Raw genomic sequence first — 25,866 nt, 5'->3', positions numbered from 1 at the left:
ACTGTGTTCACTGTTTGAAGTGTCAGGACAGGGTTGCACAAATCCCCACCTTACTCACATATGTTAAAAGAGTGAATTATACAGAAAAGTGAAGGGTCTATTTGCACCTATTTCACAATATTATTCGTAGTCTTTTGCCCATTTGGCATTGCGGTAAGAAAAGACTTAATAATAAAACTCGATAAGCCTCATGAGCCTCCTTGCGTTTTGGGGGTTGAATCGGGCCACTATGCAACGATTGCTGTTTGTTGGGTCAGTCTCCCTCCCCTCGACGCGGCTCCGCTGGAACTGTTCACTGTACACTTTTTTAACATATGTGAGTACGGTGGGGATTTGTGCAACCCCGTCCTGAAGAAGGAGTTTTAGACTCCGAAACATGTCGACGCACAAGCGAGGTTAATGTACATCACTATACATTGGTAACCTCCCACCGCACCCTTTTAACAATACCAGCCCGGGGGCATATTAAAATTTGTCTATCCCACGAGCCAGGTATTTTTTAATCATCACCTATCACATTCCAAACCCCACTACTCACTGACAAACCACCACCCTACACACACCACACATAGTCTGTGTATAAGTGCTCCCGCGTAGTCGTAGGTAGTAGCACGCTGCATCCCGTAGAGGGGTGCGAAGACCCGATGATGAAGCATGACACCAAGGGTCCTTTTGGTGTGTGAGAGGTATTTTAAAAAAACTAAGTGCTCCCCACCATTGTAGGGACCACATTCACTCTTCAGTGGATTCTACTTTGTTTATGATATATTTAGAATGAAGCATCACTTGAATAAAAGTACCCTTGAGTAGCACTCAATATCTGTTTTTAAGATTATGCTAACAAAGAAACAGAAGAATGTGTGGTTTTCGTAGGGTGACAAGAAACATGAGCGCTCAATTTGGCCTTGCGCAACTGGATCCCTGTGGTTGGCACTTTGTGGTTTTGGCACTATTTTTACCACAAACTTTTAAAAATCATCCGTCTGGTTCGACTTATCGAATTTTTGCATTTAGGTGTCATTTTATGTAACAAAATGTACTCTATTTTACAAAATTGGTTTGAAGTTTTTCTTGTGTTGTGTTTCCACTTTAATTTCTTACAGGAATGAAATCCCATACTTGCAAAATATCGGCATCAAAGAAACCCCGCTGCCTTATCAGTGTCTGCCACGAGCCTCAAAACGCACCGAGAAAGGGCTGGAATACCATCTTGCTTGTTCCTGAGCGGACCGACTGCCGGCACAGTAATGTGCTCCATGCTTCCACCCAACATAGGAGCCGGGAACGCAGTGATAGTCAATGCAGAGAAAACACCAAATACCAGGAACCCAGCATAAATGAAAAGCTCTACCTTGTAAGCAGATCTCATTGTGACTTTTTACAACTTTTTGATCCCGTTTACTGAGCAGGAGAAATATATTACAATAATAAAAACAAGCATTGGAAATGCAATAGGTCTCGCAGCGTTAGAGTTAGTGCATTTAGAATTGTTTATGGGTTTTTTGTTGTAAATCTTTTGCATTTTTATTTTTTGTAGCCAATGCTAAAGAATTACAAATCAAAAAAGCAATAAACATTTGTAAAAGCTTTAACTAAAAATCACTAGTAGATATGCTATATGCTATGCTGATGAAAACGCTTGCATATGGTGGGTGGATTAAGGGCCAGAGACTCCTTTTTGTCATGGAAATGTTTTTGGTTACTTGGCGTTGCGTGGGTGAGTGGCGTTGCGTGGGTGAGTGGCGTTGCGTGGGTGAGTGGCGTTGCGTGGGTGTGTGGCGTTGCGTGGGTGAGTGGCGTTGCGTGGATGAGTGGCGTTGCGTGGATGAGTGGCGTTGCGTGGATGAGTGGCGTTGCGTGGGTGAGTGGCATTGAGTGAGTGGCGGTGGGTGAGTGGCGTTGCGTGGGTGAGTGGCGTTGCGTGGGTGAGTGGCGTTGCGTGGGTGAGTGGCGTTGCGTGGGTGAGTGGCGTTGCGTGGGTGAGTGGCGTTGCGTGGGTGAGTGGCGTTGCGTGGGTGAGTGGCGTTGCGTGGATGAGTGGCGTTGCGTGGCGTGGTGTCTGCAGTGCGCTCCCTGCCACATGAGATAAAAGTCAAGCCAGGAATGCAAACCTGTTAATCACAGAGAAATATTTGATCAGCACATCTATTCCACTGGACGTGGTCAGAACTAAGTGTTAAAAAGATTAGAAGAAATGAAAAGAAAATCACGCGACAGTAGCAGCCCAGAATAGAGACACGAACAGTCAGAGGCAATAGAGCAAGTTTGTATTTTCATGTACAACTCAAGCCAAAACGATTAACATTGCCGATGATTTAGTTGCGAACATCTGGTCACCGTAGAACTACCGGAAACCGTTGTGACATGGGGCCGGTTTTCTATGTCCAAGCGATTGCAAAAACGAAGTTGCCACTGACAAAACTGTTATTGGCAAATGACAGCTTTATACCACTGGATGACTAAGAATCCCTAAATTCGTGTATGTTTGCAGTACGATCGAGGCGACTCCTGTGCCTGCATTCCCTGGTGTCAACTCAACCCAACCCATCGGCTGCACACCTCTCCCCATGTTACCTGAATAGACGTTTTCTGCTCCCTTAATATAACAGCTGCAGAGGTTCCAGTACGGTTTTAAAAAAAACTGAAATTGGCGCCTCTAGTAAACATAGAGAGTGGACTGTGTTACTCAAGTCTCCGATTGCTACAGCCGAGCGGCCATATTGGAACCACCACAATTTATCTCTCGAAGTCCCTGAACGGCAAGATATCGATTTCTGGTGTTTCAGTTCTTTGGGGGAAAACGCCTGCTCTTGATTATGCCTGAGTAATTGTTTATTTGCTATGCAATGCTTACTCATACGTATTTGTTAATGAATTTTTCTCGTTAGCAAGTGTGCCTCCGTGCGATTTAACTTTGATTAGTTATACTGCTGATCGAACACAAATCACATCTTATGGCTTTTTTTCCAATTTCAGCACATATTAGACCTGTCATTATAAAAGGACAAAGCTTCGGGTGCCTGATTTTTTCACCCAGTATTTCTTCATCGCTTCCTCAATCAGTCTTTCCTTCGTTTTTACTGGACATTCGACTCCGATGTGAGTAAGCGTCACAAGGCTCAACTAGGGGGAGGGGGCGGGAGGCGGAGAGTTGAGGCAGGCAGGCATGGGAGGAGAGGAGGAGGGGGGAGGAGAGTAGGGGAGGCACGGCCTAGCGGCCGTGCAGGGGGAGGGGGCGGGAGGCGGAGAGTTGAGGCAGGCAGGCATGGGAGGAGAGGAGGAGGGGGGAGGAGAGTAGGGGAGGCACGGCCTAGCGGCCGTGCAATCAAGTAGTGAGGGGGCGGAGTTGTGGGAAGGCTGAGAGAGAGAGTAGGCGGCTGGGTGCATGTGCACGCGCTTTTAAGCTCAATGCACATGCGCATTGAGCTTAAAAGTCACGGGCACTGCAAGGAATCGCCACGATTCCTTGCAAGTTAGATAAAGTCTGGATGAGCCCCTATAGTCTCGCTTGCTCGATGCGCATGCGCATCGACAGGCGAGACCTAATAAATGTTCTTGGCTAACCTCATCTGTTGCAGACACAGAAAATGCTGGGGAAAGATGAGGAAGTAGGGACGCTTTATGCGTGAATGTAATAAAAAGGAGTATAGCTTCCAGGAGGGTGTTTGAGGTATTACACCCCCTCAATAAATGTATTTTCTGATGAATAGTTGGGTACAGGTTCTTTCAGTTGGATATGGTGAGGTGTCTTTCTAGTTTCACCTGGGATTTTTCCAGGCTCACACTGACAAAAACACATGCACACTCTCATCTCTGTTTTGAAAGTCCCCAAAATGTTGAATATTTTACAAAAGACTGTGTTTCTCTCACTTAGTACTCATTCCATATCTGCATTCCAGCACCTTTCTATTGCCTCTTTAGCTCGTCTCATGCGCCCTGCTTGGCAAATAGTGTACTGTAACATTATATGCCAGCGTGATTGTCTGGAAATCTGAAGCTCACACCCATCCAATCTTAGTGACCAGGCATCGCCCCTGGAAATAAACATTGGAAAAAAAACACATGGTAATAGAATCTTTGATACAGAAGTGTGGTGGACTCTGTCAGAGAAGGAGTCACCACTCACCTCACAAAGTAAGGACATGGACGAGGAGGACAAGATATGTGAGGGGGGGTAATATATCTCTATAGAAAAGTATAGCACACCCCATAAACATTAATACATTGTGTCCGTGCAGGTCAACAGGGCCAGCTCTAGGGCAGTGTGACTGGTGCCACCGCACCAGGTGCTGACTTCCAGGGGACCGCCATGTTTGCAAGTTTATTATTATTTTAAAGCACCTGCTGCCGCGTTCGTTTCCTCCAGCAATTTCCAGGCAATCAAAAAAAATTTCAGGATAACTCATGTGATTAATGTTCTTCCTGAAGAGAGATTGGAGTTTTGTTTAATTGGTGTTTTGACTCACTATAGTAGTGCAGCGGGTTAATACGCCTGTTGCAAAATACAAGTACCGTGCAGATTACGAAGTGCATAGAATGTAAATAAGCTAGTGGATTACTGCTTTTAAAAGCGACATCAATTTGTTACTTGCAATTTATAAGTTAAAATCCTAATACAGAGCTGTTAACTTTTATCAAAGAACTGCATGCAGGCTGTAAAGTATGGATTTGAGCAAAGATTAATGTTGCAAAAAGGATTAATTTGGGTAGAAATCTATTCTCATTATTAAAGAGAACCCCCAACTATGATATTCCTTTTTAAATTCCGAGTTTGTGCTTCTCTAGACCCAGCACTATTAAACTATTCTGCCTACCAGTATTGATGGCATGTGACTCCTACACTTTGCAGTTCTCTGTCTTATGTAACATTTCCTATATACTGATTTACAAATGTATGATTGGTTGTCTCTCTAATGTGTATGTGATGCAAAGTGCTCTGACATCTTACACTGGTATGAGTGGCGCTATATATGCATCTGAGAGAGAGTGGTTATGGAAACTTGAGCACTGTTAAAGGGTGATGGTGAGGAAATCTGTGTGTGTGAGGAGATCATTGGAGGGGGGCGCCAACAACATTGTCGCACCGGGCACCACCAGCTCTAAAGCCTGCCCTACAGGTTTTAGTTTATTTATTTATTTATTGAAGTTTTGTATAGTGCTGACTGGACCCGAGGGTATCAGAGCGCTTCACAGCAAATACAGATATGCAACAAATGAAAATGTGGACTGAACAACAAGAACAAGGAACACAGGCAGGAAGTAAAGTCTGCACAACATCAACTTGAGCGCACTACAGGACGGAGATCAGGAGCAAATCAGCCGGCTCTGTGTTCAAAGAGATAGCGGTCTTTCACAGTCAGGCGTTGGGTTCTCATTATGAACCGGAGCGCTCAAGGAAGGGGGCTTTGAGTAGCGTCTTGAATTGCAGGAAGGAGGCGGTCATTCTGATATGGGGGGGTGGATGGAGTTTCAAATCCTGGGAGCATTACCCGCAAAGGATTTATTTGAGGTTTTGTGTTTCTGTGATTTCAGAGGGATGAGTAGGAGTGTGCTGGAGCTTCAGAGGTTCCTGGACTGACTGGCCCTTTTGAGTTTGGTGGCCAGATATTCTGGTTTACCTGTATGCAGGGCTTTATGTGTGAGGCAAGCTGTACGGAAGCTGGCTCGTTGGTCTACTGGGAGCCACTTCAGTTCCTTGAGTGCAGGAGAGATGTGCTCATATTTCTTTGTTCCTGTGACCTTTCTTGCTGCTGCATTGAGGGGTGAGATTTGGCTGTTCCAGTCAGCACTGCGATGCCATAGTCAATTCTGGAGAGCACCAGTGCCTGAGTTGCCTGTTTCAGATCTTTTTGGGGGAGAAAGGGTTTAATTTTGTAGAGAAGTTTCAGGTTAAGGAATACACTTTTAGTGATTTTTAAGATGTGTTTTTTCATGTCCAGTTTGGGGTCGAGAGTGATCCCTAGGGATTTTGCGGAGTCCGTTGGCGCTAGAGAGACATTGAGGGCGTTTAAGGCTTTGAGCCATTCCACTATTTGTTTTTTTTTATCTTTATTCGAAATGAAGAGCACTTCCGTTTTTTCTTCACAAAGTTTGAGGTGGTTGGCTGAGAGCCAATGTTGGACCTCCATGAGTGTACCGTTTAGTCTGTGAATGTCTGTGATCGATGTGGTTTCCAAATAGAGTGGTGTGTCATCCGCGTAGAGGTGGAGGTGGATGTTGGAGTTCCTTAGAAGTGAGGTGAGGGTTTCCATGTAGATGTTGAAGAGTTGCGGGGAGAGTACTGACCCTTGAGGAACTCCTCTACTGATGGGAGGGGGTCCGATTCGAAGCTGTTGATCTTTATTCTTTGAGGGCGGTTGTTGAGAAAAGAGGAGAACCATTTTAAGACCGTCTTTTCAATGCCCACTCTCTCCTGGAGGACATTGAGTAGCAGGGTATGATCAACTGTGTCGAACGCAGCCGAGAGGTCAAGGAGGATGTGAAGGCACATTGGTTGGAGTCGAGTGACATGTGCAGATCATCTAGGACATTTAGGATTATGGTTTCAGTGCTGCAGCCCTTTCTGAACCCTGATTGGTGTGGGTCAAGTTTAGTGTTCTCTAGGTGTTGGGTTAACTGTGAGAGCACACATCTTTCAAGAATTTTGGATAGGAGCGGAAGGTTCGAGACTGGTCTGAAGTTGTTCATGTCCGTGGGGTCAAGGCCAGGTATTTTTAGACGTGGCGTGACATGTCCTCATTTGAGACAGTCAGGAATGGAACCCTCGCTCAAGGAGCTGTTGATGATCTTGCCCCAGATTGGGGCTAGAGTGAGCTTCAGCTCCTTGGTCAGTCTCAAGGGTAGCTGATCGAGGGAGTGAGACGGGGGTTTAGCGGAGGCGATAAGATTGCTTATCATTTCATCCTGGACAGGCCGGAAGGATGACCAGCGGATAGACGAGGTTACTGGGGGGATTTGGTTAGTTGCAGGATTCTGGGTTTCTGTGCGGGAGGAGGGCTTCGAGCTGAATGAACGGTCAATTTTGGCAAATTTTTTCATTGAAAAACCTTGCAAAGTTGTCGCAATGGGTTTTGGACGCTGCCAAGTTGGCTGTTCCTGGAATGGAGGTTTGGTTCCTAATGATGTTGAAGAGTTCTTTGGGGCGGTTTTTGGCATTGTCTAATGCAGAACAGAAGAAGAATGACTTTTTGCACTTGATATGACTATAGTAGTTTTTGCGTGCTGCCTTGAGTTGATCCCGGTGGAGGGAGGTGGGGTTGTATCTCCAGGTTCTTTCCAGGGATCTGAGGTGTCTTCCTTCCTCATTAATGTCAGTAGAGAACCAAGACCTAAAGGGGATGCTTCTGGGTTTTTTTAGTTTCAGAGGTGCGAGCTGATCCAGGGTGAGCTCCAAGTTGGAATGGTAGAGCGAGGTGAGTTCCGTGGTTGAGAGGGACTCCGTCGTGTTCGGGAGGAGTGAGCTGAGTCCTTCTTCTAGCTTGTCTAGGGGGACTCTGGATGTGTTCCCGACCCACTTAGGGGAGGCTTGAGTGGGTGGAAGGGGTAGGGCCGAATGGTTGATATGAAAGAGAATGATGTGGGGACTGACCAGTCCACCGGAATGATGTGATCAATCGTGATTGTATTTTTGTCCGCAATGATTGCATCCGGGATCGCTCCTCTATGGTGCGTTTCCTCTGAGCTGTGTTGGATCATATCGTTATCTTGCAGAAGGGTGTTGAGAGATTGAATGAGCCGGTTATTAGGTTTGTTTCATCTTAGGTTGAGGTCGCCCAAAATTAAACTGTGGTCGCTGTTGAGTGCGGATTGGGTGATCAGGTCCGACAGCTGAGCTCCAAATTCGTAGGAGTTGCCTGGAGGATGGTAAAGGAGATGGCATTGAAGTGAACTATGAGTGGGAGATTTGAAGTTGACCGACAGGCATTCGAAGGAATTGTACAGGCAGGCGGGAGTTTCAGAGATGGAGAGGTCACTTTTGTGGATAATTGCTATGCCGCCACCTTTGTGTACGGGCCTATCTTTGCTGATAATTGAGAAACCGGGCGGCACCAGCATGTCCAGAATGGGGAGGGATAGGGTGTTTAGCCACGGTTCCGTGATGAAGGCTACATCCAGGTCATGAGAGAGGATGGATTCAGCTATTTCCGTTGCATGTTTGACTGCGGACCGGCTGTTGATAAGCATACAGTTAATGGGGGGGGGTCTTCTTTTGATTTCAAATTGTCAGGCTTGGCTCTGGGTATGGAGGATAGATACATTGGAAGTCTAGTGGCTCTGCGGGGGGGCGGGTCCCTACCCACTCTGGTGATGACTTGGATCAAGGAGATGAGAGTAGAGTTTAGGTGTGGTGCCTGGGCTAGCTGGTTCGAGGGGAGTTCGTAAAATGCGACGAGTGCGCTCACTTCCTGGGGGGAGAGGGAGGTTATAGTTCTTCTGGGACTGTCTGCTCGCGACTCAGTCTGGACTTTAGTGAGTGGAGGCAGGGAACCTGGGGGGGAAGGGACCGGTTTGGGGTCGGAGAGTCATTCCTAAGGAGAGGCGGAGGGATGTGGGGTGGTGCGGAGGGAGGGGAGGGCAGCTGGAGATTCCCTAGGGCGGATAAGGTTTCCTGCCGGCCATGGATCAAGGTAGCGATCTGCGCTTCTATAAGGTCGAGGTGTTGCGTCAGCTTGGGTGAGGGGGAGAGGAGGGGAGGGTGGGCGGAGCTGAGCCCTGAATGTACTGGAAGGTTGGGTGCGATGGGTGGAGGACGGGGGTTGGGATATAGGGGGAGCTAGGGCTGGTGAGGACGTATGATTGGCGGAGTGACTAAGCAAGGTAGGGTGGGGACGCTGTGGTGGCGAAAACATGCTCCGAAGACTAGGAGTTTGTAAGGAGCCATGGGGGGGGGGTGTTGTTTGTGTGGGTAGAGAGCAGTAGCCATCTTAAGTGTGGGGAAGAGAGAGTCGAAGAACTCTAGGTTCTCGTCTTTCGCCTGGATTAGAATGGTGCCATTCACAACAAGCATTGGAAATGCAATAGGTCTCGCACCATTAGAGTTAGTGCTTTTAGAATTGTTTATGGGTTTTTTTTGTAAATGTTTAGCATTTTTGTTTCCTGTAGCCAATGCTAAAGAATTACAAATAAAACAAGGCAGAAGCGCTTAAGAAAAAGAGGGGCTTGTGGCATCAGCGCCGGCGCTCTACCTTCATCTCACCATGTCTCAACCTCCTGCTCTGCAGGTAAATGTATCAAAGGTATGGGAGCAAGAAAGAGGTGCTGGTTTACATACACACCAACTTTGGGACATTGAATTGACAGATAAACTAGAAAGCATGAGACGGGACAGGAAGACTTCTACTTAGACACTTAGAAGCAAACACACACCCACTGGTATTACATATTCAGAGTACGATATAGGACCCATATCCAAGCCAAAAATCAAGAGATTATGAACCAGGCAGAGCCTGTGAAACTCGTTTTGAAGACTATAATAGCAATGCCAGTGAGAATTCCGAGGGCACCCATGAAGTAAATAAACAAGCATCCAGCTGCAGGAATGGGTTACATACAGAGAGCCATCAAGGAACCTGGTGAAACTAACAGGCACATGACTTATTCATTATCTAAGCATCTCTGCGGCCAGTAACAACTCCAAGTGAAAAGCCATTATCCCATCACTGCTAATCCCATCGGCCTTCATGGTCATTTTCTAACGATTATCTTGGGTTTCACTGCATATTTAGCCACTGATCTGAGTCGTAATCTGGATCCCCAAACACTGGACTACCTGGGTCTTGGCTGTCTACAAATTGTCTACAGTATCTATGACCCCCTGCTATGATCTGCACGTGCATCTCACATGCCAGCTAGTTAGCCCTTTAATACTCTAAAAGTGCAGGCAAGGCACACATACGACAGCGTAATCTGTGCAAAGTACATAAGTGATCCAAACGCTGCTTCCCACGCATCAGTTTAGAAATATTAGGAGCATTACGTTTCAAGCATCCTGGAATAAAACTGATCGGCAGACATATTTAACTTCCAAAAGTCAGGGTGTATTTTCAGGTCAAGTTAGGTTTTGCCATCCGGAGCCTATACATCACGTTATGTACATACAATAACAGCCTCACTACTTGTCTGCCTCGTTTAACTGTTAAGACACCATTTCCTTCAAAAGCCACAGGGCAGTAGCAGAGGTTAGAAAGGAACGCCCCTATAACACTCAATAAATGTTCCCTTTGGAGATTCAAAACAAGGAGAACAATAACACTCAATTGTTGTCCCTTTGGGAGATTCAAAACAAGTAAAAAGGAGGGCGCATAAATAAGAAATACACTGGCTTGAGGATATTTTTATTTGTTCAAACAAGCGAGGTGTGATGTGGAGTGTTGCTGTTGAGTGATCATGGGAGTTTGAGGATAGGCTTGTGGGAAAGAGTCTCAGTGTTCAACTTATTAGCAGCACACGGGTACAACTCATAACGTGTATCTAAAGTCACTAACAATCGGACGCAACAAGTGAAGTAGATTATATACATATGTACACAGTACTATTACTGACTGAATTCGGTGAAGGAAAGGTTTCATGTTTACGAGGATTCCTTCAGGTCCAGCAAGCATGCTTGGCATATGCTCAGGTCACGCTCCCCAAAACTAAGCCACTCTAGGTTCACGCAAGTGTCATTTCTAGGTGCGGAGGAGCGGCTACCAGGGACAGGGTTGCATGCTTTTGGTGACTGTCACCACCAAAGTACTATGAGGCAGACCACAACCGCACGCTGCGACCATGTACCAATACGCCAGAAAAATGACGACACACCGCACGTTTATGGAAATATGGATGGGGCAGACCTTGCGTGGGATAGACACAAACACGCGATTAGATGCGAGGCACGTTCACTGGAGCACCCCCATCACAGTGAACGGAAGTACATGTACTTAACGTCTTCCCATACCTATGGAGCAGCGTTACAAAAGCAGGTTTGTTTAACCTACGTACTGTTCAGTTTCCAGCGCTTTACCCAAGTGCCACTCACTGACAAGCCCCAACGCCATTATGAAAATACGTTTATACCTGCATAGGATTTTACAACCCTGAATCAAAGGCCGCATAAGAAATAGAGAATAACATGTTATTCAATAAATAAAATACTAACTGCAAATAAATCCAGCTGACTGAACTCTAAGCATCGACAGAGCGCTAATGATGTTTTGAATGGGAGGGTCAGCAACCCAGAGATATCTTAAGGTCGGGGACACTTCTGGAAAATCTCAGCCCAGCTGAATCAAACAAAAGGCGGAATCCGAGGAAACGTCCTGAACAGCAGGCTGCGCAATATCCTGTTCAGTCCTTGCATTCAGCCCGACTCGAAGCTCTTTAACCCCGTCACCCTGAGCTAGGAAGGGGGGCGCAGGAGAAACACTGCACCGACCAGAGTACCAACAACTTATGCTCATGATAGGCGGGCTGGGTTCAGTTCACTGCCTCTGTCCGACCTACACAAGAAAGCATGGCTGACATTCTACACAACGTTTGACTAAGACCACTCGGTGTGGGAGTGTTGGTTGCAAACGGATTACTGGTCCGAAACCACCCTGTTCAGTGAGGGGAATGCCCGTTCTGAAGCATGTGGTGCATCTGCAAGTCCTGAGTTCGAATCCTGACGAGGCTGGCTGCCATTCTCCTGAGTCGATTACTATTAAGCTGGTTAACAGTAACATATGATTTACAGCGTATAGAAACAGCAGGACTGGACTGCTGTGTGAGGCGATACATTAAATGAAATTGTAGTTTTACATAACCATTAGTAGACGGACGGAGAGTGGTGTTAGCTAACCCCTGACACTGTCAACGTTTCAGATCCGGCGATGGAATTCAGACCGTGTACTTATGCTAAAGGCTTGTGAAGACCGCTTTTGAACACAAGAACATCGCCAAAAGAAACAAGACGGAGGGAAGAGAGGGGAGGGGGGAGGAGAAATGCGACACGGCGGGAAGGGGCAGGCAGGATGACTCAGGGGAGGGGGCGGAGCGGGGCAGAGCGGCATGTGGGTGTGAAGAAGCCGGGCCTTTGAAGTGAAGCTAAGCTTCACTTCAAAGGTGTCGGAGGAATGCGGGCGGCTGTGCACGCGCTTTTAAGCTCAATGCACATGCGCATTGAGCTTAAAAGTCACGGGCACTGCAAGGAATCGCCACGATTCCTTGCAAGTTAGATAAAGAGTCGATGAGCCCCTATAGTCTCGCTTGCTCGATGCGCATGCGCATCGACAGGCGAGACCTAAAAATGGTTATGGAGAGGTCTCCGGTCAGGGACTGTTGGTTCAGGGGGGAGATTGTTAGTTTGCGGTTGTGTTTCTGTGAAGGTGGTTTTGGAGACGGGGAGGAGTGAGTTAAAGATGGTGACCCGCAGGTCAGGCCTGTTGGTATGGAAAATGACGTCCATTTTCCTCTGTCCTCTAGATGAGCAGTGGTAAGTGTCAACAACTAGTGTTTCGGGGTGTTGCCTGATTAAATTCTGTTTGAAACGTTTTTTAGCTTTGAAGGAGAGGCTGCATGGGAATGTTATAGCGAAGGTGTTCTGCCCTCGTGGAGACAGGTGGTTGAGTGAGTGGCAAAGAAGCGTGTCCAATTGCGCAGCCGGGGGCATCCTAGCTGGACTAGGGGAGGCGTGTGACCTCTGGTGCAAGGAAGGGGGGGGGAGTAAGACGGAGGGGGGCTGGGTTGATTCGGCACGGAAGGTAAGGGGTGACTAACCGGAGGGGGGTAGGGCTGTACGACGCGGTATGTGCTGGGGTGTTGCGCACCGAGGATGCACCGAGGGGGTGGACTAGAGGAGGGGGCCGGATGTCTAGGAGGTGGGGGGAGTAGGAAGAGCGGTCAGGGGACCTCTCTAAGGGTGGGCCCTGGGACCAAGAATGCAGATGCCCTCAGCTAAATTGGTTGGCTCAGGTGGCCATCGAGTAGGGAACGGGCAGCCCCCTTGTGAGGGAGAGAGCTAGGGTTGAGTGACTTGTTGAGTGGGCCTTGATTGCGCCAATCTCACTGGTTGCGTGGGGTGGGGTTGATTTGTTCGCGCGGGGGTGGGGGAGGGCAGTCAAGTGTTAGAGGGAGATAGCGACGGGCTTCAGGCTCCTAGGATGGACACTTGGAGTCTAAGCAGGTCAACTCTGTAAAGTCCCGCGGCCAACCTGCCGAGAGGCGGGCTGTAGCTTGAGGATATCGAGCGTGGCGGTGAGTTAGGTAAGGGACAGGCGGCCCTTGGAGAGTGAAGCCCGATGGATGTTGTAATGGCCGGCGTTGTCGGTAGGGGTCAGTGCTGCCGCCCCTTAAGTGTGAGGTAAAATAGGATCTGAGGAGGCCAGCGTTTTCCAGAGGTGGGTAATCTGCTGCATAATTAGGGTGCGAGACGCTGTTAATTAGGGGCCTCCGATGTCCCTTAGCTAGGAGAAATTAATGTGGTGATGTTAGAGCATTTGTAATCTAAAATCGGTCAGAGCAAGTCCGGTGACGAAAAGCAGGTCAATTAACGAATTTATATTTTACTTTTATGTTATTCATATGTATTAGAAAATAAGTTTAGACTTTCCCAGGCACCAGAGGTGTCACTTTAAGATATAATGTAATATACACCCATTGCTTTTTGTATAAATCGTGTTCTTCTCTAGCAGTGAAACAACACATCTGTACACGTATGACATGAACTATTTGCAAATTCTTCCTTAAGGTTCACAGTGATCTTGAGAGGATCGACGCTCGCTCCAAATTCAATGTTTCATGAAAAGTTGTCCAATATTTTCTGAGCAGCAGAGACAGAAGAGCTGTCCCCGCGGGACAGAATATCGTGCTGGCGGGGGCGTGGAGGAAGGCGGGGGAGCGCGCGGAGGTCGTTCATGAGGTCGAAGGCCTCGTTACCACCGAAGACTCAAGCGTAATTCGCAAGGGCCTCCTTGTCATGGACGGGCTCATTACTGTAATTCATACACTCCCTGCTCACGTCAGTGACAGCCACCCACACTCTGACCGTCAGACATAAAAGTGGCGCCAATGGAGCTGCTGCGCATGCAGCCGCACCGGAGCGCCACTAGCCCCCTGGTAAGCCGCAGGCGCGCGGGACTCTGTGTGTTTACCTGCTGCGCCTCGAGGAGGGCTGTCTGCGTCGTGATGTTTTTTTACCTGTACGGCTCACGGCTAGTGTGTCTCTGGTGTGCAGTGCCCGCCTGCCCCAGGACAGAAGTCTATTCGCGCATATTAAGAGGAAAGCTTGGCTGGGTTCTGTTTTAATGGTTGTTCTGTGGTGTCCTGCGCGGTGTCCTGCGCGAGTCCCCGCACAGGTGATAAAAACTCATGCTGCATGTTTTCCAGACGTTGGGCGCCTGTGGCCGCTGTTGCGGGTGGAGTTCTGAGATGTTTGCTTCTATTGACATATACTTACTAATCTTGGGTTCTGAGTAGCGTACTACTCGCCGCAAAAAAGCGCTTAAATGACACGTCAGGGGTTCTAAGCGCCATATAAAGACATTTACAATTAGAATATATTCAAGTAACAGGTGCGCTTGATGAATTATAGCTACAGTTATTTAAAGTACATTTCTAGAAATGTGTACACCTTTCCATTTCAGGTATTAGTGAGTAGTCCATGAAGGCAAGCCATGCACGATGTGAGGCGTTAAAATACAGCGTGCATTCATTCATTCACCTCACCTCACTCATGCGGCGCTGTCTTCGAGGCTAATGTTCCCTTCTCTTCCTTCCTCTGGCAGCTGGAGTCGTGTGGGGCTGCAGCCGGCTGTAGTTTCTGGACCCCGCCGTGTGCGTCCCTCGCCCTGCGCGCACCTCTCGGTCCCAGCATGTGGAAAGTCCTGGTCCTAGCCCTCTCCCTCGCCCTGGCTCTGCTGGGCTGTGCTCGGGGGGCGCCCTTGCGGGCAGAGGAGAAGTGGAAGCCGCTGGACAACCCCAGAAACAGAGACCTGGTAAGCTGCTTGGAACACCTGCACCGCACAGTGTGCCCAAAAACGTGAAATGCCAGTCTGCGCCTCGGATATCATTTATTTATTGTAGACTTGTTTGCTAACTACACAGAGTGCCGCTGTGGCGTAAAGCAGTTTTGCCGTGATAAGTAATTCGTTTAGTCCTGATTCATTTTTCTTGCTTTATAATCATTTCAGTACGTTCGTTATAAAAGAAAAAGTGCCATAAATGCATAAAAATGACATTCTCTCTCACACACACCCAGATGCAGATAAGGGAAAATACACGTACTCCAATAATATTTTTTGTAGAACAACAGCACTAATTAACGCACATTCACAACATTATTGCTACAGTAAAAATAGAAATGAATAAAAAAAGACACTGTTTACTGACCCCAGGACTGCATGTTGCAATGCCTTCAAGCGGTCAAACGGCTACCCACATTTTACCCCTGGTATTCTGGTATTTAGTTAAATACATTATTTGAAAAGGAATACAAATGAAACAAGCATCGGTAAATGCATTAGGTTTCGTCTATGTGCTTAATAATAAGCTGTTTTTGTCGTACGTTGTAGCTTGCTGAGTAGTTGTACATTATAAGTTATAGAAAGTCTGTTAAGGTGTTAGAACTTGTTTATGTATAAAAAGGCAATATATTGTGCTGTTACTAGTGGTATAGTGCACTTGAGCAATCGTAAAATCGTGCAAAATAAAATGAAAGAGGGAAATAATATAATTAATTGATGTAATTGCAATATGTGTTTAGAGGAGTTCTGACAACTTTTTGGCCCAGTGCCACTTCACCTGTTGCACCATTAAAATCATGACCCAAGTGCCTGCTAGATAACTTCACTTGTAACTGCCTGTTTAGTAGTAAAATTTAACAATATTCTGCATTTAGTGGGGTCCCTAGAGCTTGTGGTCCCAGTGCTACTGCACCTGGCAAGATACTGCAATTGTGTCTCCCTGTCCAGTAGGTAAAATATAACTTTTGGGCCCGGTGCCAAATGCACCATTCAAATAATGACCCTGTTTCCTGCAAGATACCTGAACTTGTGACCGCCTGCTTAGTAGTAAAATATAGCAATATTTAGTGTTAGGACTTGTTTATGTACAAAACGGCAATATATTGTGCTGTTACTATTGGTATAGTGCACTTGAGCAATAGTAAAATCTTGCAAAATAAAATGAAAGAGGGAAATAATATAATTAATTGATGTCATTGCAATAATATGTGTTTAGAGGAGTTCCGACAACTTTTTGGCCGGTGCCACTTCACCTGTTGCACCATTGAAATCATGACCCTAGTGCCTGCATGGTACCTGCGTTTGCGACTGCTTATTTAGTAGATAAATAGTAGCATTATTTGGTGTTTAGAGGAGTTCTGACAACTTTTGGCCCGGTGCCCCGGCACCACCTGCACCATTGAAATCATGGCTCTTGTGCCTGCTAGATAACTGCACTTGTAACTGCCTGTTTGGTAGTAAAATTTAACAATATTCTTCTTTTAGTGGGGTCCCTAAAGCTTGTGGTCCCAGTGCCACTGCACCTGGCAAGATACTGCAACTGTGTCTCCCTGTCCAGTAGGTAAAATATAACTTTTAGGCCCGGTGCCAAATGCACCATTCAAATAATGACCCCGTTTCCTGCAAGATAACTGAACTTGTGACCGCCTGCTTAGTAGTAAAATATAGCAATATTTAGTGTTTGGTGGAGTTATGATAACCTTTGGCCCCAGTACCACTGAACCTGCTGGACTATTTAAATCAAGCCCCTTTTAATTGCAAGGTAACTGCAATTGCGACTGTCTCTATAGTAGTAAAATATAGCAATATTAGGTGTTTAGAGAAGTGCTGACAACTTTTGGGCCTGGTGCTAGTGCACCTGCTGTATCATTCAGATCATGACCGTGTTGTCTGCAAGGTAAATGCACATGTGACGGCCTGTTTAGTAGTCAAATATATCAATATTATGTGTTTAGAGGAGTTCTGACAACTTTCGGGCCAGTGGTACTGCACCTGCTGCACCATTCAAATCACGACCCTGTTGTCTGCAAGGTAACAGCACTTGTGGCTGCTTGTTTAGTAGTAAAATATAGCATAACTCTTGTTTATTACCTTTTTTTTATCGCAATGTTAATTACAACATTTCTAATTTGATTACAATGACCAAATAGATTACGTTGAAAAAATCAAACTGATAATGCCTACAAAGTGCAAAGAAAGGTACTGCGGCATGAATAGGAAATATCTCACATTTTCTAAGGCTAAAGCATCTGCTTTACTCAACTAAGTAATAAAAAGCAAGCATTCCAGCATACTGTTAGAAGCTGTGTACCTTTTCCGTGGGAAGAGATCTTATCTTGACAGTGAGGGGGGCCTAAACAGTTTGAACAGCGGGAAGAGATCTTATCTTGATAGTGAATGGGGCTTAAACAATGTGAACAGCTTTAGTAGAAGGACTGTAAATTCATACAGCCAGGGGAAGTTAACAAAAAAAAAATTCCACACTAAAGCGAATGGACACAGTAATTCGGCATTGGAATCTGATAAGAGCCCCCTTTTAAGATTTATTAAATACAAGCGATTTCACAAGCACAGCGCATTCACTGGACAGGCAAAACCTAAAAATGGCATGGCACAATCCAATAAACTATATATGTAGACATGCAGAGTTTAATTATCTATCTATCTATCTATCTATCTATCTATCTATCTATCTATATATCTATCTATCTATCTATCTATCTATCTATCTATCTATCTGTCTGTCTGTCTGTCTGTCTGTCTGTCTGTCTGTCTGTCTGTCTATCTATCTAGCTAAGAATTATTAAGGACCCTGACCAATATTACTATGGCTGTCAATCTGGAAGAATGAGGAGGCTGCCCTATCTAGAGATATTATAATGCACTTCCTGTTTTGTGATACTGGTCTTCAAATCTCCTGTTTGTTATATGTTAAAACTGAACTTAGTAAAATCGGCCTGCAGAGGGCTTTTGCTGAGCCAGGCACATGTATAAGTCTTAATAAAAAAGATGTAGCACTTGCACTTTGTGATCATGAGGAGACCTGTCGTCTTAGAAAAATGGAAGGTAAGACCCAGATAATGGCATATCAATCTCTGAAAGCTCTGAATTGCCCCACAAACTATCTTTGGCTGCTGCTGGGTCGCTGGGAAAATTCACTCCTGCACTGCTTAATAGCTGACACTGTCAAATACCTGTTTAGTTCCCCCATTGGTTTCAAAATAAATCTAGCTGCTATTCCCTGTGATTGTGATGGGAAACTGATCAAACAATGCATTTTATGTTTTTCTGTAAATTTTATGAACGATATACCAGGATGTCTTTATTGCTGCTTTTTGAAAATAATTATTCTAATAGAAGGCATGTTAAAGATACAGTTAAGCTTCTTCTGCAACTGAGGAGGTTTGGTTCCATGGGGGCTGTTTCTTAAAAAATGCTGTAAGGGATAAAAAAAACTTTGCTGCTATAATTGGGTTGACTTGTGCTACTATTCTTCATTTAAATGTTGTATGATATTTTTAACTGTTTTCTTTTCACTGATCTATTCATTTATTCTTTTATAGTACTTCTATGGCTTAAATTTTGCCCGAATAAAGTCTATTTGAATTATATATATATATATATATATATATATATATATATATATATATATATATATATATATATATATATATATATATATATATATATATATATTCCGGAATGGCTCCAAGATTCGCAAGACCCCTGGCGCATCTGTCTTCGGTGCAGTACTTCTCAGCCGAGCCCAGCCTTCAATTATTCCGCACACCCCTTCCCAAGGAAGGATTAAGTACTCACTTACAAGGTTATAATTTTCCCAGATTCTTAGTTTATTTTCACGATTTCCAGCATCACAGCACAGAAAACCGACGCGTTATTATAACCTTGTGAGTGCGTACTTAATCCTTCCTTGGGAAGGGCTGTGCGGAATATATATATATATATATATATATATATATATATATATATATATATATATATATATATATATTCCTTGGAATCTTCTCAGCTCGCTCCTTGCGATAGAAGTCACGGCACAGCAACAGGTTGATTTTAACAAAATTATTTATTTACACACCATGTGCCAAATAACGTGCATCGTTTAGGACGGCCTACGCGTTTCGGCTACTACAAGCCTTCCACTGGACCATAGAGTCCCTAGTGTCTAAACCATTTTTAAAGTGCTGAGTGCAGTACAAAAACCCCCTTTTTCCTTTCGATTATAGTCTAGACTGTCAACCTTGCTTTTACATAATGGCTCGATGGTGGTCGCCATTTTGTGGATGTTTTTCAATGTGCATTGTGGTCATCAAACTTTGTACATTATTCATTCACCGTAAAGTACTCATTGTAATTGATTTACACTATATACACTTTACACCCAAATATTTACAACCTATATACAATTTCCGACAATTGGGGGAGGATGATTTTATCCCTTTAAGGTGTTAATTTTCAGTCAAGTACTCATGATACAAACCCTCCCACATACCCCCACATGTTCAATCCGAGTGCCATTCCTAAGTGTGTATCTATACTACTATTATAAAGAGAGAACTTGCACCTTTTGGCCAGGTAAACTCGGGAACCACAGCGCCAATCTACACACCCGATACATCTATGAAAATGTCAGGGTGTGTAGATGGACATAGGCTATATAAATGTAAAAAAAAAGTAAAGAAAAAAAATTAAGTTTGTAAACAAAGTAGCCCCCTGAAAGTAGCGCCGGCCGGGACCTAGCGCTGGCCGCGACGCGACGTGCGTGATGACCGCGACGTGCGTGATGACGACGAAGGAGGAGCGGCGGTGCAGTGACGAGCGGCTGTGCAGTGAGGAGCGGCGGCACAGGTTAGGAAAGGGAAAGTTCAGTGCGAGACTGTGTGATGCAGGGGGAGGCAAGAAGGATGCAGCAGTAAAGGAAAATGTCGGAGCGCGAGTGAGTCGGGGCGGGAGTGAGTCGGGGCGGGAGGGGGGCGGGAGTGAGTTGGGGCGGGAGTGAGTCGGGGGGAGAGGGAGTCGGTGCGGGAGGGGGTCAGGGCGGGAGCGGGTGTACTGCCCGCAGCCCCTTTCTGCCCCAGGCAACGCTGGGGCGGGCTGCTAGTATATATATACATTCACTGAAAAAAATCAAAGGTTACCGGGACGTTATAGTTAGGTTCGGATTTTACACACACAAAATTATTGAAGTTCAGCAGTTATAGTTCTCTCAAGCAACTATAACTCATACCCTAAGTTTACTATAACCCGCACCTCAGCCATGCAAAGTTTCCTCATCAATAATTTCACTGCAAATGTTGCAGTGATATTATCAATGATGTCATAGAAGATGCCATGAGATGCCATGAGTGATGTAATATGTGCGGTAATTAGCAGTGCATGGCGAAGGTGCTATATTCGTGCCCTAAGGAACTATAACTCGCGCCTTAGCCATGCACAGTATTTCATCAATAATTTTACTGCAAATGTTTCTGTGATATTATCAATGATGTCATTGAAGATGTCATGGGTTATGTAATAAGTGGGGTAATTAGCAGTGCATGGTTAGGGCTTGAGTTATGGTTACCTTAGCTCACAAGTTATAGTTACTTGAGATAACTATAACTGCTGAATTCCTTTGTTTTGTGTGTGTAAAATCTGAACCTAACTATAACGCCCCTGTAACCTTTGTTTTTTATTGTGAATTTGTAAGGTTTTTTAAAATTCTATTTCCTAACTAATACTTACCTGTAACCTTTGGTTTTCCTTAGGTCATTTTTATGTGTTTTTAATGCTATTTCCTAAGTATGACTTCCCTGTAACCTCTGCTTTTTTGTTAGTGAATTTCTAATTTTTGTAATGCTATTTCCTAACTATAATGTCCCTATTCCTGGGTGTGTGAGTGGTTGTGTGGGTGTGTAAGTGGCTGTGTGAGTGTGTGGTGGGTGTGTCTGCGTTTGACTGGCTGTGTGAATGGCTGTATGAGTGGGTGTGTGAGTGACTTGATGGGTCTGTGAGTGGGAGTGTGTGTGGGGGTGTTTAAGTGGGTGTAGGTGGTTTTGTGGGTCTCTGAGTGGGTGTGTGAGTGGCTGTTCAGGTGTGTGATAATAATGTAAATAACAAGGACCCCCTGTTAAGAAAATCAATTCGTGGTACAGGGAAATAAACAGTGTAAACAATATGGCATAATATTAACACATAAGGAGGGAGAAATTGCATAAAGGAAACACAACCAAGTGATTATAAAAAACTATATTTCATTTAATACGTATATAAATGTTCATATTAAAACCAATTGATAAAAAGGCATGAATATAAATCAATTATACAACCAGCAAAATATACAATAATCATATAATACATAAAAAAACATATAAAAAATTCCGTAACAGTGGCAAACAATATTATTCGACGCGTGTTTCGGCGTTGTTGGAAACGCCTTCCTCAGGAGCCACAATAGTGTCTGAAAAACATAATTAATTTTTAAGTAAATCGAAACACATATATGACTATTTTGTTTAGAAATTACATTCCGAATTACATTACAATATAACAACCAAAAATAACAACAAAGAAATAAACTATATAGTACCTAAATGACAATAACTCCCTACTTGTATAGCTAGTTGAATATAGCTACACAAGGTACAAACTAGCATTCCTATATTTGAGCAGTGGTAATTGTGAGTAGAGATAGTACCTGTTGAGCAACCAATAAGGAGACATTGGGGAAAATCTCTTCTTAGGGTGCCAAGCTAGTGGGTAAGCTCTAAATGTAAAGAGATATGTAATTCGTATATGAGTGACTTGATAATACTCACACATTTGACATAAGGGGATGGATCTGTATATGAAAAATCATCTGTCAAAAATGCCCATCTAAATATCACCTATATTGGTGATATAATGCACTTCCAATTGCTAATAAATCTGGTAATATCATAGATCAAAAGAGTCAATGTGAGGGGGGGACTATTCTAGTCGATCGATCAAATAGATATAGGGGCTAAATGGTCAAAGGGACCTGAACTCAAGATGTAGGAAATCACTTACTAAGGTATCGATGGTGAGAGCGAAAGTTGAACAAACAATGTATGTCTCTCTCTTTGTATCAATATCCATAACTTATAATCTGGAATAGGATATTACAATAGTTAAAGAGAAAGAAAAGAGCTATCAATAGAAGTTTATCAAAATATCAGTACAATATGTCAAAAAATAACTAAAGGGGTAATATCCTCATCTAAAAAGGGAAGAATGGCAGAGGGTGATTCACTATTTGTTAGGAGGTGGTTCACTGTATGTAAAGCACATATTCCATATTTGCCACTATAGAACAGAGGTGATCCTGCTAGTAAGGTGGAAGACTGAGCGGGCATGCATGCATCCACGGGAGTACTAAATAGAGGAATCAACTAATTGCAAAGTGAGAATCACCTAATTGCAAAGTATAGCATATATATTAGCTCAAGCTTACCCTGTTCAGGTGTGTGAGTCATTGCATATGTGTGTAGGTGGGTCTGTGAGTGGGTGTGTGAGCAGGTCTCTAGTTGTGAGGGTATATGAGTGTTTGTCTGAGTGGTTGTGTGGGTGTGTGTGACTGTATGGGTGTGTGAGTTGGTGTAGAGATGTGTTAGTGGGTGTGTGAGTGGTTGTGTGGGTGTGTGAGTGGTTGTGTGAGTACCTGTGTGGGTCTGTGAGTGGCTATATGGGCATGTGAGTGGTTGTGTGGGTGTGCAAGTGGGTGTGTGAGTGAGAGTGGTTGTGTGGGTGGATGTGCGAGTAGTTCTGTAGATCTGTGTGTGGGTGTGGCAGTAGGTGTGTGCGTGGGTGTACAGATGTGTGAGTGGGTGTGTGAGTAACTGTTGCTCTGTGAGTGGGTGTGTGAGTGGGTTTGTGAGTCTGAGTGGGTGTGTGAGTGAATGTATGAGTGTGCGAGTGGGTGTATGGCTGTGTGACGGGAGTGAGTGTTTATGTGAGTATTTGAGTGGTTTTGTTGGTCTGTGAGTGGATGTGTGAGTGGCTATGTGGGTGTGTGAGTGGCGTGTGGGTCTATGACTGGTGTGTGAGTGGTTTTGTGGGTCTGTGAGTAGGTGTAGGTGTTTTTTTAATTGTGGTCTACATCTGCAGATCCACCAGGAATTCGCACGGGGGCTGTGCTGAGCACCAAAGGGATCTGCAAATCCCTACACATGAAAAAAGAAAATGGATGGATTTAAGATATCTGTATCTAGCCCCCTTATATCCTACTTATACTTTATTCCCCCTCTGGAAACCATGTCTGGGTCCACAAAATGGCAGCTGCAACTTTCCTCTCATGTTGTGGCCAGCCAATTACGGCATTGCTGTTGGCACGTGGATCCTCGGATCCAACGCGGTTGATCCTCATCTGTAGATATACATACATCTTTTTTCTTTAATACCGTCAAACCTACTTGACAGATTTACACCAAATTACAAAAAGCACTCTTTCTGGACCAAGATATAGCTTTCTGTCAAATTTGGTGTAGTTCCGTTCAGCGGTTCGGGCTGTAGTTGTAGCTAAAATCCCTATGGGAAATGGCCCGTGCAAAAAGCGATTCCCAGCCCCAATTTGATAATTCACCCTGAAACTTTCCAGACAGTAGCTAAAGTGAATGGCAAACTAGTTTAAAAAAATTGGAGAAGATTCATTAAACAGCGCCAAAGTTATCAGCAAAACAAAAAAATCTCTCTCTATGGAAACTTGGTCAAACTATAACTACCTACTGCAGTAATTCCCAAACTGTGCACCGCGGCACCCCGGTGCGCCATCAGATGTCACCAGGGGCGCTGCACACTTCTTGGGAATGTGGGAAAGGTTCTGTACTGTAACTTTAACCCGATGCTTTCTGAATTAGTGATGCAGATTGTGCACTCTGTGATTTTTTGTTTTTTATTCTACGGCGTCGTTATAAAGACATGCACTTATCTTTTTTGTAAGGTGCATTTGCAGGCCCCTTGTAAACCATGTGGGAATGCCATGTGGGGGAGTTACGGAAGCCACACCAGTCAGCGTCTGGAATGGTTTGAACCAGCGCATGACGTGTCACAAATAAAGAGCGTGTGCACTTAGGCTGGGCCAGGCATTATCAGGACAGTGATGCAGAGCGGGTGTTTTTGCTGCCATCTGCCCTCTTATAATAGAAAAATCGGATAAACTGGATCATGTGAGGCAAAGGGGTCAAGTTACGATGAGGTAAGTGTTTCTGGAGTTTTGGGGGGGGTTCTTTGAGATGTCTGGCAAACTGTGCTATGTGCATTGTAATCTTTCATGCCACTGACAATACCATGTTCTCAGCTTGCTTCCCATATTTTCCAAAGTTAAGAATACACATTGCTCACGCTCCATGCTTTCAAAATGTTCATCACTCTGTATGTACTGTAAAACAAAGCATTGAAATGCAGTGGCACACGCATGTTTGAAAACACCCACACATTTACTGAAAAGGGCTTATCTAAGCACATGATTTTTTAATGAAATTTCAGAGTAGTTGAAAAACTATTGAATGCTGGGCTGCTGCTTTAAAACTCGAATCTGTTTTATTACAGCCCGGTGCCACTGTTATACACATACAGTGCTTTATTTTAATCGAACGCCAGGTGATGCAGTGACGTCTTGAGCGTTGCATGCAACTGGCTGCATGTTAAGTGAGAATGCAGACATCTCCCACTGCAGTCCAATTTACCCATTGAGCTACCTGCTTATCTTTTCTATCCCTGATTATACATTAGTTTACCTTACAATTTGAGTCAACGTTATTGTATGTGTTTGCCCACAGCACCAGTAAGCCTCCATACCAAAAGTAGCCATGTGACATAACATGTCCTCATTTATTACATCTCCTTCGTAATCACTGTACATTCCAGCACCTGTGGTCGGGCTTTCATCACCCCACCCACTCAAAAATGGACCTGATGGGGAGCCGAGGCCAACGCCCAATTATGTCAAGGGAGCCGCGGGTCTAAAAAGTTTAGGAACCACTGACCTACTGGGAACCACCAGTAGGTAATTAATATATAAATATATGAAAAGTATAAATTAATTACTTACTGGTGGTTCCCAGTAGGTAGTTATAGTTAGGACCAAAGTTTACATAGGAAAACCGTTTATTGTTTTGCAACTAACTTTGGCACCTCTCGACAAATCTCCTCACAATTCTCACAAAACTTCCCCTTTTTGGTTCAGTTGCTGTGTTGAAAGTTTCGGGATGATCCGTCAAGTGGCAGCTGGGGAAAAAGTAGGTTCCCAAAACATGTTTTCGTCATGTTATGTCTGTGGGGATTTTTCATTTTTTTTAAAACAACCACAGCCCAAACTGCTGAACAGAATTTTGGCAAAAAAGTTAGATGTTGGTCCAGAAAGCATGCCTTTTGTGATTTGGTCTAAATCCATTCAGTAGTTTTAGAGAAATTAAAGTTTACAAAAAAAGATATCTGCGGATGCGAGTCCTTGCAGTGGACTCGCGGATCCTACTAAAATTTGATTGGCTGCCAACACTTCAACAAGGAAGTGTTGGCAGCCATTGTGGTACTCTGCTAGAAGCCGAGTCCCTGGAAAAAAGTAAAAAATAAAGCAAAGGGGGCAGGACAGGAATATCGTGACCCCCAAGATATGGTGTGGAGGGTCCCACAGGGACACCACCATGGTTTAAAAGCATTTTTTTACATTTTGCATCCAATTCATGGGTTAATCCACATTAGACTCGCAAGGTTAATCTGCTAATTTACGCCCAGAAAAATCCACGCTGCAGGGGCTACTGCATGTTTTTTTCTAACGCTCCTGGGTGGGCCAAATCCCGGGGGCATGAGGGTAATCAAGGAGGGGGCTCATGGCTCTCCCCTCCTAGGCTTTTCTTAACCACCTCCCCGG

The 25,866-nt window shown here is 44.7% G+C and overlaps 1 protein-coding gene across 2 annotated transcripts in view; it reads left to right on the top strand.

Annotated features, from left to right (window-relative positions):
• The first annotated feature begins 14,774 nt into the window (after positions 1-14,774).
• C3_1H2orf66 (chromosome 3_1 C2orf66 homolog) overlaps positions 14,775-25,866 on the top strand; it is a 243,413-nt gene continuing 232,321 nt past the window's right edge. For both annotated transcript variants that reach the window (XM_078683700.1, XM_078683699.1), the window contains exon 1: positions 14,775-14,951. In XM_078683700.1, the coding sequence (XP_078539826.1) occupies positions 14,829-14,951 (123 nt within the window). In that variant the 5' untranslated portion in view covers positions 14,775-14,828. The remainder of the gene's footprint in view (positions 14,952-25,866) is intronic.

This window comes from Lissotriton helveticus, chromosome 3_1 (assembly GCF_964261635.1).
Source record: "Lissotriton helveticus chromosome 3_1, aLisHel1.1, whole genome shotgun sequence".
NCBI lineage: Eukaryota > Metazoa > Chordata > Amphibia > Caudata > Salamandridae > Lissotriton > Lissotriton helveticus.
Note: the sequence above shows the minus strand (reverse complement) of the source record. Positions and strands in the feature narration are given on the sequence as shown.